Source organism: Protopterus annectens, chromosome 3.part0 (assembly GCF_019279795.1).
Source record: "Protopterus annectens isolate FY-2018-M chromosome 3.part0, PAN1.0, whole genome shotgun sequence".
In the NCBI taxonomy this organism is placed as follows: domain Eukaryota; kingdom Metazoa; phylum Chordata; order Ceratodontiformes; family Protopteridae; genus Protopterus; species Protopterus annectens.
Window position 1 is genome coordinate 858,791 of NC_056731.1, and position 12,998 is coordinate 871,788.

Consider the following 12,998-nt stretch of genomic DNA (forward strand, 5'->3'; position numbering starts at 1 on the left):
GTGTTTCCATATCTAGACGACTGGCTCCTCACTGCCACCACCAGGCATCAACTTCTCCAAGCCAGAGATTACACCATTCACATTTGCAGAGGGCTAGGGATCTCTATAAATTTCGAAAAATCTGCCTTGTCGCCTTGTCAATCTATTACCTTTATAGGTGCCAAATTGGACACCGTACAACTTTCAGCAAAGTTAACAGATCAAAGGATCTTGGATATTCAAAACCACATCCATGTGCTTCTCCAGAGCGACAAAATTCAGGCCAGATTTGCCCTGAAAGTATTGGGTCTTGTGGCGGCCGCCATAACACTTCTTCCCCTTGCCCACTTTTACATGCGTCTCGTACAGTGGATGCTGTTCGCCCAATGGTCTTTTCAACGGCTTCCCATGCGTCACAGGATTATGATAACTCCAATTTGCAAAAGGCATCTGACCTGGTGGATATTGTCCCCTCAAGTCCATCAGGGCAGACCCTTTGTTCCTCCCACCCCAGTCGCCACGGTTACATCGGACGCCTCCCTGATCGGGTGGGGGGGGGGCATTATCAGGGCAGGATGGTCCATGGCACTTGGCAACCTTTCGAATGCCACCTGCACATAAATGTCCTGGAGATGAGAGCAGTGCTTTTAACGTTGCAAGCCCTCCACGACTCTCTTCCCCTGGGGACTATTGCAGTCCAAACGGACAATATGTCCGTAGTATGGTATATCAACAAGCAGGGCGGAACCAAGTCCTATCCACTGTGTCAAGAGGCACTCAGACTTTGGCAGTGGGCAATCTCTTCTCAGCGGTTTCTGATGGCAACGCATATCCCCGGGAAATCCAACATCATAGCGGACAGGTTGAGCAGAGCTATTCTCATGCCTCATGAGTGGTCTCTCAAACAATCTGTGACGGAAGAGATTTTTCAGAAATGGGGTCTTCTTTGCTGCGATCTTTTTGCTACGCCTCAAAACAGCAAATGCCCCGACTTCTTCTCCCTCTTCCCCCTTCCAGGCCATCCCCCCAGAGACGCTCTAATCCAAGATTGGCCCCAGGGACTTCTCTATGCTTTTCCTCCCTTTCCTCTAATACCACAAGTAATTCAGAAAGCAACCGCCTTGAGAGCCAAGATGATTCTCATTGCCCCTTATTGGCCTCGACAGATATGGTTTCCATTCCTGCATCATTATCTTTTGGTACAGCCATGGCATCTGGACCCGGTTCCAGATCTTCTGACCCACCAGTCGGGGCAGCTGCACCAATCCATACCTTCTCTCAACCTCACTGCTTGGTTGCTCCACTTCCATCCCTAGCCAGGCTTCCTATGTTTTCTAATCCAGTCCGGGATATCATAGTAGCTTCCCTTAAATCTTCCACCAGAAGGATTTACACTAGTAAATGGCAACGTTTCTCCTTCTGGGCAAAAGCTAGGTACATAGATCCCTTTACTGCTCCGATTCATTCGGTCTTGGAATTCCTAGCAGAAATATTTCACTCAGGATCTTCTTCCTCCACGGTAAAAGTTCAGTTGGCAGCCATTTCAAATTTTCATATTGGCTTGTGGACCACAACATCATGTCCCATAAACTTTGCAAGGCATTCCTTAGAGGTGTATTTTTACTTAAGCCTCCGATTAGAGACCCCCCACCACAGTGGGATCTAAATTTAATCTTAACATCCTTGATTCTTCCCCCTTTTGAACCTGCGGCTACCTGTTCATTGAAATTTCTTTCTTGGAAGACACTCTTCCTGGTCGCCATTACTTCTGCCAGGAGAGTATCTGAGCGTCATGCCCTCTGCATTCGTCCTCCCTACTTAATCTTTCACAAAGACAGAGTTTCTCTAAGGACTAATCCGTCTTTTCGCAGACAAACATAAATCAATCTATTGATCTTCCAGTTTTTTTCCCAAATTATTCTAATAGAGCGGAGCAAAAGCTACATTATCTCGATGTTCACCGCCAACTCAGATATTATTTGGACAGAACCAAACAATTTAGGAAATCTGATCAACTGTTTTTATCCTATGCAGAGAACAGGAAAGGCCTTCCAGTATCCAAGGTAACCCTATCTAGGTGGCTGTCTTCTGTGATTACATGCATTTATCAACTCAGAGGTAAAGAGTTGACTTCTAGGCCAAAAGCCCATTCAACTAGAGCACTAGCTACATCTACAGCTTTTCAGGCTAGACTTCCAATAGACACTATTTGTGCAGCAGCCACATGGGCCTCTCCTCATACCTTTGTTTCACATTACAAATTGGACTTGGCCTCCAGAAACAGAGCAAATTTTGGTTCCACCGTTCTCAAGAGTCTGTTCCATTGAGCCACCCAGGATAAAGGTGCTAGGGACGCGGTCCCATCCAGCAAGAATGAAGGCGAGATTGACAACTTAACATTGAGAAGTTATGTACCTACCATAACGTTCTATGTTAGTTGTCTTCTCTCGCCTTCTTTCTTGCGTCCCTCCCACCATCCCCCTAGCCTGGTCAGACCGAGAAGTTTATTCCTCTTCCTTGAAGAGTCCTGATCCAATTTTTCCAAGCTAATTAGCTTCCTAGTGTCACTAGATCAGATTGGTCTTTTTCGAGGGATTATTTCCCTTTCCTCCTCCTCTCCCTTTGGAGGAATATATTGCATAATTTTTCCTTAGCTACCAAACGAGATCTGGGTAGTTATCGTCTTGCATCATGGGATATAGGGTTGCCTCGAGCCGGTAAAATTAGCTCTCGAGCTTTAGTAAGTGGCCGAGTCGGAGCCGAGGATCGGCTCCGAACCCATCCAGCAAGAAAGAAGGCGAGAGAAGACAACTAACATGGAACATTATGGTAGGTACATAACTTCTCATTTTCGTCCCTCAATGTGTTCCTCCTCCGGGGCACATCGGAGCCATGACTGTCGGCGCATCGGAACTGATACCTTCCTTTTCGGCTCCGTCGTCTGCTCCGATCTCCTCTTTGGAGGGATCTCGGCGCCGAGCTTCCCTCGTCGGCTCCAAGGGGGCGAGTGGCATCGGACCCTTGTCCGACCCCACTCTCCCTCTCGGGGCTTCGGCGCTGGTGAGTTCGGCTCTGACATTGGCCTCGGAGCCGTCCCTGTCGGTGCCGGGGGGGTCCTTGTCTCTTCGGAGCGGGGACCTCCGGCCTTGCCCGATAGGGGTGCCTTCGAGGTCATGCGGAGCGTGCTAGAACCAGTGTCTGCTCCTCAGTCTGCTCCGTTAGCCCCTCCATCTTCAGTGCCTGCGGTGATTTCTACCCACCCCCTTGCATCAGACCGCAGAGAGCCAACTCCTCAAGTTTCCCCATTGGGAATTTCCTCCTCTTCCGAGGCCTCTCCTGACCCGGTAGGAGAACCCCCTAGGAAGAGGCAGTGTAAGAGGAAGCACATTGACTCCCCTGAGTCTATCACCTCTGACACTGACTTAGAGGAATCTGAAGGTTCCCCTCGATCCCCCTCTGAGGATGTCTCCTTTGCTGACATCCTTGAAATCCTGAAACAGAGGGGGAACTGGCCAGCCCTTAACCCTTCAGAGGATGAGTCAATGTACCTTGAGGCGTTCGGCTCTCGCCCTTCCATCTCCTGGGTGTCCCTTCCCTTTGACCCCCTTATGGAAGTGGTGGCAAGGAAGGCCTGAACGGCCCCTGATTCACTGGAACCCACCCCGAGGAGGCCGTCAAAGTTTATTACTGTCCCTAAAGATAAAGACTTTTTATCTAAAGGTGTCCCCGTCGATGCCATGGTGGTGGCCGCGGCCAGTAAGAAGGAGTTAGCCGATCCTTCAGTACCTGTCCACCCTCCTAATAAGGAATCTAGGACCATGGACAGGTACGGTAAGCGGATGGTTCTCATCAGCAACCTTTTCCATGCAGTCGCTGAACTACTTATGTCACTTCACTCGTCTCCAGAGAGATTTACTCAAGGATATGGGTGAAGTGATAAAGGATCCAACAGCTGAGGGGTTCCAAGACAGAATGAACTCCCAGTTGGCAACCCTGAACTCCATCGTTAACTCCTCCATGCGGCTCATCTCATATGCTGCGGATGGGGCGAGTAGAGCCGCAGGCACAGGCGTTGCCTTACGACGTCACACCTGGATGCGGCTGTGCAACTTTGCGGACCCTTTCAAGGCATCCTTCACCAATTCCCCCTTTGATGGATCATCCTTGTTTGGTCCTCAGGTGAAGGATACATTGACTAGGTGCGAGGTGGAAGGTAAGACTCTCTCTGCCGTGGGAGTCCGTTTTTCTACCCCTTCTAGGCCTTATCCCAAAGGTCAGAGGGGAGGGAAAATGTGGTTCCGCAAACAAACCCAGGGAGTCTCATCTGACGCGCAAGGTCGATTCCCCTTTAGAGGCAGAGGGGGGAATAACAATAGACGCCGCCCTAGAGGCAGAGGAGGTCCGCAAAATCAGGGTAGCAGAGAAACTTTCTCTGATAAACCCTTTCAGCATCCCTGAGGAGCTGCCCGGCTGTCCACCTTCAGAGGCAGTCGGGGGAAGATTATCCCTGTACCCAAAAGCCTGGCTTTCCCTTACACAAGACAAATGGGTGCAGTCGATCATATCCGAGGGTTACAAAATTCCCTTTATTCACATTCCATCCCAACCCAAAGGATCCCTTCCAGACGTTCCACCCAGTCTAAGGGAACAAGCAGCACTAGAAATTTCAAAGCTGCTATCAAAAAGAGCTATCCAATCAGTCCCAGCAGACCAACAAGGATCCGAATCTACTCCAAATTCTTTTGGTACCAAAAAACAGGGGACTGGAGACCCATACTGGATCTCAGCAACTTAAACAAGTATGTCAGAAAACAAAATTCGGATGGTCACGCTACAGTCCATTCTACCCTTCTTGGGTCAGGACAATTGGATGTGCTCGATAGATCTTCAGGACGCGTACTACCATATCAAGATGAACAGACGCTCCAGGAGATTTCTCCGCTTCAGGCTGGGAGCCAGTCACTACCAGTTCAGAGCCCTGCCCTTTGGTCTCACTACAGCCCCCCGAGTGTTTACCAAATGCATGGCAGTGGTCGCTGCTCACTTGAGACGTCAAGGATTCCAGGTGTTTCCATATTTAGACGACTGGCTCCTTACTGCCACCACCAGACATCAACTACTTTTATCCAGAGACTTCACTATCCAAACTTGCCAAGTTCTAGGCATTTCAATAAATTTCTAAAAATCTGCCTTGTCGCCTTGTCAATCTATTACCTTTATAGGCGCCACCTTAGACACACTCTATCTTTCAGCCAGACTTACAGAGCAAAGAGTGTCAGACATCCGCAAGCAAGTTTACCTTCTCTTACAATGCAACGAAGTCAAAGCCAGACTAGTTTTGAAGGTATTAGGACTCATGGCAGCAGCTATCCCCCTTCTCCCCTTAGCTCGCTTCCACATGAGGATCCTCCAATGGATGCTGTTTACTCAATGGTCCTTCCAACAGCTCCCGATGTCCCACACCATATTGATAACTCAATCATGCAAGAATCAACTGTCTTGGTGGATCACATTACCTCAGCTTCTCCAAGGAAGACCTTTCACTCATTCCCCCCCCAGTCGCCACGTTGACAACAGACGCCTCCCTGATCGGGTGGGGGGGGCATTATCAGGGCAGGACAGTCCAGGGCACGTGGCAACCTTTCGAGTGCCACTTGCACATAAATGTCTTAGAGGTGAGAGCAGTGCTTTTAGCGTTGCAGGCCCTTCACGACTCTCTTCCCACAGGGACTATTGCAATTCAGACGGACAACATGTCCGTAGTGTGGTACATCAACAAACAAGGCGGAACCAGATCATACCCCTTATGTCGAGAGGCACTCCGACTTTGGCAATTGGCGATCTCTTCTCAGCGTTTTCTGGTAGCAACGCACATTCCCGGGAAGTCCAACGTGATTGCAGACAAGTTGAGCAGGGCAATTCTCATGCCCCACGAGTGGTCTCTGAAGAAATCAGTACTGGAAGAAGTGTTCCAAAGATGGGGCCAGCCTTGCTGCGATCTTTTTGCTACTCCCCAAAACAGCAAGTGTCACGACTTCTTCACTCTCTTCCCGTTACCAGGCCATCCCACCAGAGACGCTCTAGTCCACGATTGGCCCCGGGGACTTCTGTATGCTTTTTCCCCTTTTCCACTGATAACTCAACTAATTCAGAAAGCCATCGCTTTGAGAGTGACAGTGATCCTCATTGCCCCTTACTGGCCTCGACAGATATGGTTTCCGTTCCTTCATCGTTACCTTTTGGAGCAGCCTTGGCATCTGGACCCAGTGCCAGATCTGTTGACCCACCAATCGGGCCAGCTGCACCAATCTCTTCATTCTCTCAACCTCACAGCATGGTTTCTCCAATTCCGACCTTAGCCAGGCTTCCCTTAATATCTCGCTCGGTCCGAGATATCTTGATAGCCTGTCATAAATCTTCTACCCGGAAGATTTATAATAGCAAATGGAAACGCTTCTCCTTTTGGGCAACATCAAAAAATATAGATCCCTTCACTGCACCCATCCAGTCTATTCTAGACTTTCTAGCAGAACTCTTTCATTTAGGCTCTTCTTCATCTACCATTAGAGTTCAACTGGCTGCTATATCTAATTATCATGTAGGTGTCTCGGAGTCTAGCATCATGGCTCACAAGCTCTGCAAAGCCTTTTTAAGGGGCGTTTTTCTTCTCAAACCTCCAATCAGAGATCCCCCGCCTCAATGGGACCTGAACTTGGTTCTGGCATCCTTAATCTTTCCCCCTTTTGAACCAGTGGCTTCATGTTCTCTGAAGTTGCTTTCATGGAAGACACTTTTTCTGGTAGCCATAACTTCAGCGAGAAGGGTATCTGAACTCCATGCTCTGTGCAGTCGTCCTCCTTACTTAGTGTTTCACAAAGATAGGGTATCCCACCGTACTAATCCATCCTTTTTACCTAAGGTTTCCTCTCAAACAAACCTAAACCAAATAATTGATCTCCCCATCTTTTTCCCTAACTATTCCAACAGGTCGGAACAAAAGCTACATTTTCTGGATGTTCACCGCCAACTTAGATATTATTTGGACAGGACTAAACAATTCAGGAAATCTGATCAGCTTTTTCTATCGTATGCGGAAGGGAAATTGGGCCTTCCAGTTACTAAAGTATCCCTTTCAAGATGGCTTACCTCTACAGTTACCTTCATCTATGAGATCAGACATCAAAAACTACCTTCAAGACCTAGAGCTCATTCAACTAGGGCATTAGCTACATCCGTAGCTTTTCAGGATAGGCTGCCAATAGATTCCATTTGTGCAGCAGCCACTTGGGCTTCTCCTCATATCTTCATTTCACATTACAAATTGGACATGGCCTCCAGAAACTGTGCCAACTTTGGTTCCACTGTTCTCAAGAGTCTGTTCCGATAGGCCACCCGGGATAAGGTGCTAGGGACGCGGTCCCATCCAGCAAGAATGAAGACGAGATAGACAACTTAACATTAAGAAGTTATGTACCTACCATAACGTTCCATGTTAGTTGTCTTCTTCTCGCCTTCTTTCTTGCGTCCCACCCTCCTTCCCCCAAGCCTGGACAGACCGATAGGATTTCATTTTGTGATCTTCCTCTGGAAGTTTTCATTCCCACACGTTCTACACTTCTATTTCCCCTTTTGTTAAGTGTGGGATACCTTACACTCAGGTTTATATAGAGGTGGGTTACCTTTTTCCATACTATGGAGACTAGAATTGCTTGGTCTAGCTATCAAACGAGATCTGAGTAGTTACCGCCTAGCATTGTGGGATATAGGGGAGCCTCGAGCCAGTGGAATTAGATCTCTAGCATTAGTATTGGCCGAGTCGGAGCCGAGGATCGGCTCCGAACCCATCCAGCAAGAAAGAAGGCGAGAAGAAGACAACTAACATGGAACATTATGGTAGGTACATAACTTCTTAATATCGGCCGCATTTTAATGCTTTCAACCAAGTATTTGTGCAGCTGATGCTAAACTTTAAGCTCATGTGTGTGTGTAAATGCCCCAGGTGCAATATATACTGGTGGTTAGACTCATGGTGGTGTGGTAGGGAATACCTCAGGCTTGAACCCTGTACCTTGTATGCAGGTGTTAAAGACCTGAATTCCCTACCCACCACTATTTGTAAAAAAAAAATGCAGATTTTTGCCTCATATTTGATCTGATCTGTTTGTCATAATATCTGTGGTTTGTAAATCTTTCAATGCATGATATTTGATGGTGCAGTGGCAGCATTGTTGCCTCACAGCCGCAGGATCTCAGGTTTGATTCTTAGCTGGGGTGCCTTCTTTGTGGGGTCTGTATCTTCTCCCTGTGTTTGTGTGGGTTTGCTTTTGTGTCCTCCCATGTTACAAAGACATGTCTGCATTATTTCTTCCTGGGCCTCTGCTGAAAATTTTGTTCCAAGTCAGACTGTCCTGATTAACAAATGTTAAATAAAAATTGACAGGCATTTGAATTTCAGACTTCAGGTTTCTGAATGTTTAACTCCTTACATATTTGATGGTACAGTGGCAGTGTTGTTGCCTCACAGCTATAGGTTTTCTGGTTTGATTCTTGACTGGGGTGCCTTCTGTGTGGAGTCTGCATCTTAGCCCTGTGTTTGTGTGGATTTGCTCTGGTGTCCTGCCATTTTACAAAGACATGTGTCTGCAGTATTTCTCCCTGGGCCTCTGCTGAAAATTGTTTTTGTTCCATCAGAAGTAAAATTGACAGGCATTTGAATTTCAGACTTCATATTCTTCAGAAAATACATAGTAAAACAACTTTTTTATTTTAGCAATAAATATATAGTAACACAACCTTTTATTATAGCAATTTTCTAAGTTTATAAGATGACTATTTGAAATTTGTCCTAATTTTTGGGACTGTATTACCCTGTTATTGGCTTTATCCAGGTTTTTTGTACTAAGGTTGACAGCTAGTAGACAAGTAGATGTCAGGCAGCAGGTCTTTTTTTGGATAAGGAACATTTTTACAAGTGGGGGCATCAGAGATTTCTACTTTCAGCATGTTACTTGGTACTTTAATAAAGCTGAATATAAATTATAATTAGAACTGCAGTGCAAGAAGTGGTTTGAGTTGAGTGCTGCTTGTTTTTCTTATACTTGATTTTGACTGGCATTCCATTAATGTATTTAAAAAAAAGTAATTTATTTTTTCATGCCTCACAACCTTTTTTGTTTCCATCTAGATGTTAAGCTGTCATGCAGCCAATGCACTGAAATATTTTTATTCTTCTACACTTTATTTTGTCTTGATTGGACTCTCATAATGACGGTTTGGCACCCAGGGCAGTATATTTAGTTTTGTGGTTTTGAGCATAGCTCCTCCCCTTTCTAGTTGGCTGCACCCCTTTCCATTGACCCCACCCATTCAGCTGTCTCCTGCAGCCCCCCTTTGATTTGAAGTCACCAGCCGCCACTGATAGGTAGCAACAGGATTCTACTCCAGGATCTTTCCAGTCCTAAGAAAGAAAGGTACTTGGTGACCAATCTAGACCTCTCAAACTTAAACAAGTTCCTAAATATTTCCAAATTCAGAATGCTACCCATGATATTTCCAGGAGCCTAGATGTTTAATTTAGATCTGAAGGACGCCTACGTTAATGTTCCTATTGTTAAGGAATACAGGAGATAGCTTTAGTTTGTAGCCGCAGGTTTACACTACCATGGGTTTACACTACCATTCTGTGCTTTACCTTTTGGTTTATCCATTCTATGCAGAATTTTCACCAAATGTGTAGCTCTAGTTATAGCACATTGCGGAATGCCAGACGTCCACATTTACCTCTACCTGGACAGTTGCATCATTTAGGGGAGATCTGTTCTGGAACTTCAGACAGTCTTACAAGTTAAAATGGATTGCTTTCAGAGGGTAAGACTGGCTCTCAACCTCCACAATTCCAACTTCAGCCTCAGACAATAATTCTCTTTCTGGGAGCATTGAGGGATTTTGTACAACAAAAGGCTTTCATACCCCAAGACAGAGCATCCTTTCTGACAGACTGTCTACTGAGCTTACTACCAAATCAGTCACTGCAAGGGAATATCCGAGGGCCTTTAGGCTACATGGCATGATGCATCCTTATAATTCTCCTTGCAAAACTACAAGAAGAAACTACAGTGCTTCCTGTAGAAGCAGTTTGAAACAGCTGTCAACCCCTGGAAACCCTGGTGTCTCTCTTACCCTGCTTGAAAAGGGATATGTTATAGATATATTGATGATCTTGTGTAGTTTATTTTGCATCAGTTGTGAGCATTGAAGGCATTTTTAATTTTTGAAAAAGTTATTCCATGTAGTGGGGTGTTGTGTGTGTGTGTGTGTGTGTGTGTGTGTGTGTGTGTGTGTGTGTGTGTGTGTGTGTGTGTGTGTGTCTGTGTGTGTCTGTGTGTGTGTGTCTGTGTGTGTGTGTCTGTGTGTGTGTTGCTTTCCATCAGAGCCACTTATGGCTCTTTTAACCTTCTACAACAGCATTTGTCAGCATACTTCTCCTGTTTTGCACTTTATGGGTGTCAAAATCAGGTAAAAAGAGTGTAAACTGCAGTTTCTTATAGCAAACCTCTCTCCAGTTTTTCTGTAATCAGAGTGCATTCATACTCCCATAGGGATATCAGACTGCTGAATTGTATTAGGCTGGAGTACTGAATTCTGCCATCAGCTTGTTTCACAATCTTTACTCATACATGTGCAACTAGAGTGACTATGCTCGAATAGCTGTAATTTAGTTATCCTTTGTCAAACTGTCAGTTATGTTCATATGAGTAGTACTTTTTTGCCCAGCACAGTATTTATATTGATCTGTTTGTCAGACACCAAGTATTTCTTGAAAGTGGCATGCAGCTCTGATGATGTGGAAGGCTAAAGCCCTGACTACGACCCAGGCAACCTAAGTTCATTTAGTGACTCAGGCACTTGATGGAGTTGACAGGGAGGATGGGGGAAGGGTACATGCTGATGTCTCTCTAGTGGAGTTCTAGCAAAGCCAGGAACTTAGGTTAAGATGTGAAGTGGGGGGGGGGGGGTTAGGGGTAGATTACATAGTGCACGTCCCTTAAGGGCTGGTGGGGCAGTGCACGCTGCAGTTTCCTATGCCCTGCCAGTTGTGTAGTGCTAGTTATGTAGAGGTGGGGGTTTAGACCAAGCAAAAATCCCCAGGCCCTTGGATAATGGGAGCTGTCTCAGCAGTCTGCCCACACCTCTGCTAAATGAAGAATGAATGCTTAAGTTGAGCTCTCAAATATAAGGTGGACAAGCTTATTGGCCAAGGAGGAAGAACTTGAAAATGGGGTACTGGATGAAAAAAAGTAATTCTTGAAAGCTCTTTTGAGTTTAGTGTGTTTTGTAGAAACTTTGTCTAAAGTCAGTACTTCAGATCTGCTGCTTGTTCAGACTTGCTTATACCTCTTCTAATAGTCATTGACTTCATCATTTCAGACAGGCTTCTCTAGTGTGATGTGATCTACAATTTGTGGAATATTTCTTGTGTATTGCATTCAGTTCTGGTATTTTCAGTCATACTATCCCTTGGTTTTTGTCTGGATGTAATGGAACATTACTGGAAGTGGAACAAAATTTCAGATCCTTGGAGATCATCTGCATTTTTTATATTTACACGCACACACAGAGTTGTATAACCTTTACCATACACTGAACATTACACTAGTTTGTTTGCTGTCTCATAAAATGCCTGATTTTTCATGTATCCTAACTGGTAAAATTTGTGAAAAGGAGCACAAGGTGGTGCTACAGTATAGACAGTGAGCATGTATTTGATGTGCTTTTTGTTTGCCATTCCCGGAAGCTTTCCAGATATTTGCAGTGAAAAGTTGGCTTGTTATTTTTATGTGTGGCAAGTAATTAAAAGGTTCTGCATTTTAATTTTAGGATACTGCTGGGCAAGAACGGTTCAGAACATTGACACCCAGCTATTACAGAGGAGCACAAGGTGTCATCTTAGGCAAGTAAACAGCTCTAAATGCTTCTTTAAATGATCCATGTACAATTTCTGTTTTACATTGTTTAGTTACATGCACAAGTCAGTCAACACCCAAGGTTTATTTTAATCTGTAAGTTGCATATAGTTTGTTAGGTGTGCATATAATTAGTTTAGTTAAATAGAAATTGTGAATGGTTTGTATAGCTATGGCCTTTTTGGTTGGCAATATCCCCTGTCCTTTCTCAGTGTTAGGTGCACATTTTATTTGATGATGGAGAGCAAACTAGTCCCCCCAAAAATGTATGGTGCTCTGTTTCTTTTGGCAGGTATATTTTCGTTTGATTGCATGAGTGTTTAATGCTGTCACTGTCCTTGCAAAACATTTTTTATACAGAATGATTTTAAATCACCATTTATTATTTGGATGTAGGTCATGACATCTGTGGTGTGATTTGCTTCAAAACTCTTAAATTATCAGGGACATAGACAATCTGTGCACACACAGAATTATTACATATTACAACCCCCATAAAAGCTTTGAAATTCAGACTGGATTATGAGATGTCTGTGGTGCAATTCTTGCCGATTGTATGTAACACTGCCGCAGTTACAACAGCCATACTTGTTCAAGCATAAGGGTAAGTATGCTCACACACATTTGCACCTTGTTATGTTAAATGCTTTTTCTGCATGTGGCTGGCACTTACCATCACATTAAAAAAAAGTTCTTAAATTTTCTATACAAGAGTTACATATTTCTGACTTAGACATTCACTAGCTTGGATGCAGCATCAGAGTTTTTTTTTGTAAAGCATTAAAACTGAGCTGTCAGTAGTAGTTGACATAGCCAGTTAATGTGTTTTGAAGGCAGAGGCTACATTTGGTCGACACAAATCCATTTGTGCAGCATTATGATGCTTATTGAGGATGCTGTAGTAGTCATCATCATTACTGAGCCTCACAATTGATTGCTGTTTGCTGAAATGCTCCTCGCAGCTTGTTATTTGCAAACTTGTGGGCTATGCCATCTCAGAAAGCAAACATTTTACTTGCTGTGCATTCATCCCGATCCTTCCATTAGACCACTAGA

The 12,998-nt window shown here is 44.9% G+C and overlaps 1 protein-coding gene across 1 annotated transcript in view; it reads left to right on the forward strand.

Annotated features, from left to right (window-relative positions):
- RAB18 (RAB18, member RAS oncogene family) overlaps window positions 1-12,998 on the forward strand; it is a 409,674-nt gene that overhangs the window by 259,330 nt on the left and 137,346 nt on the right. Inside the window, exon 4 of the mRNA XM_044064540.1 lies at window positions 11,857-11,929. Within this exon, the coding sequence (XP_043920475.1) occupies window positions 11,857-11,929 (73 nt within the window). The remainder of the gene's footprint in view (window positions 1-11,856; window positions 11,930-12,998) is intronic.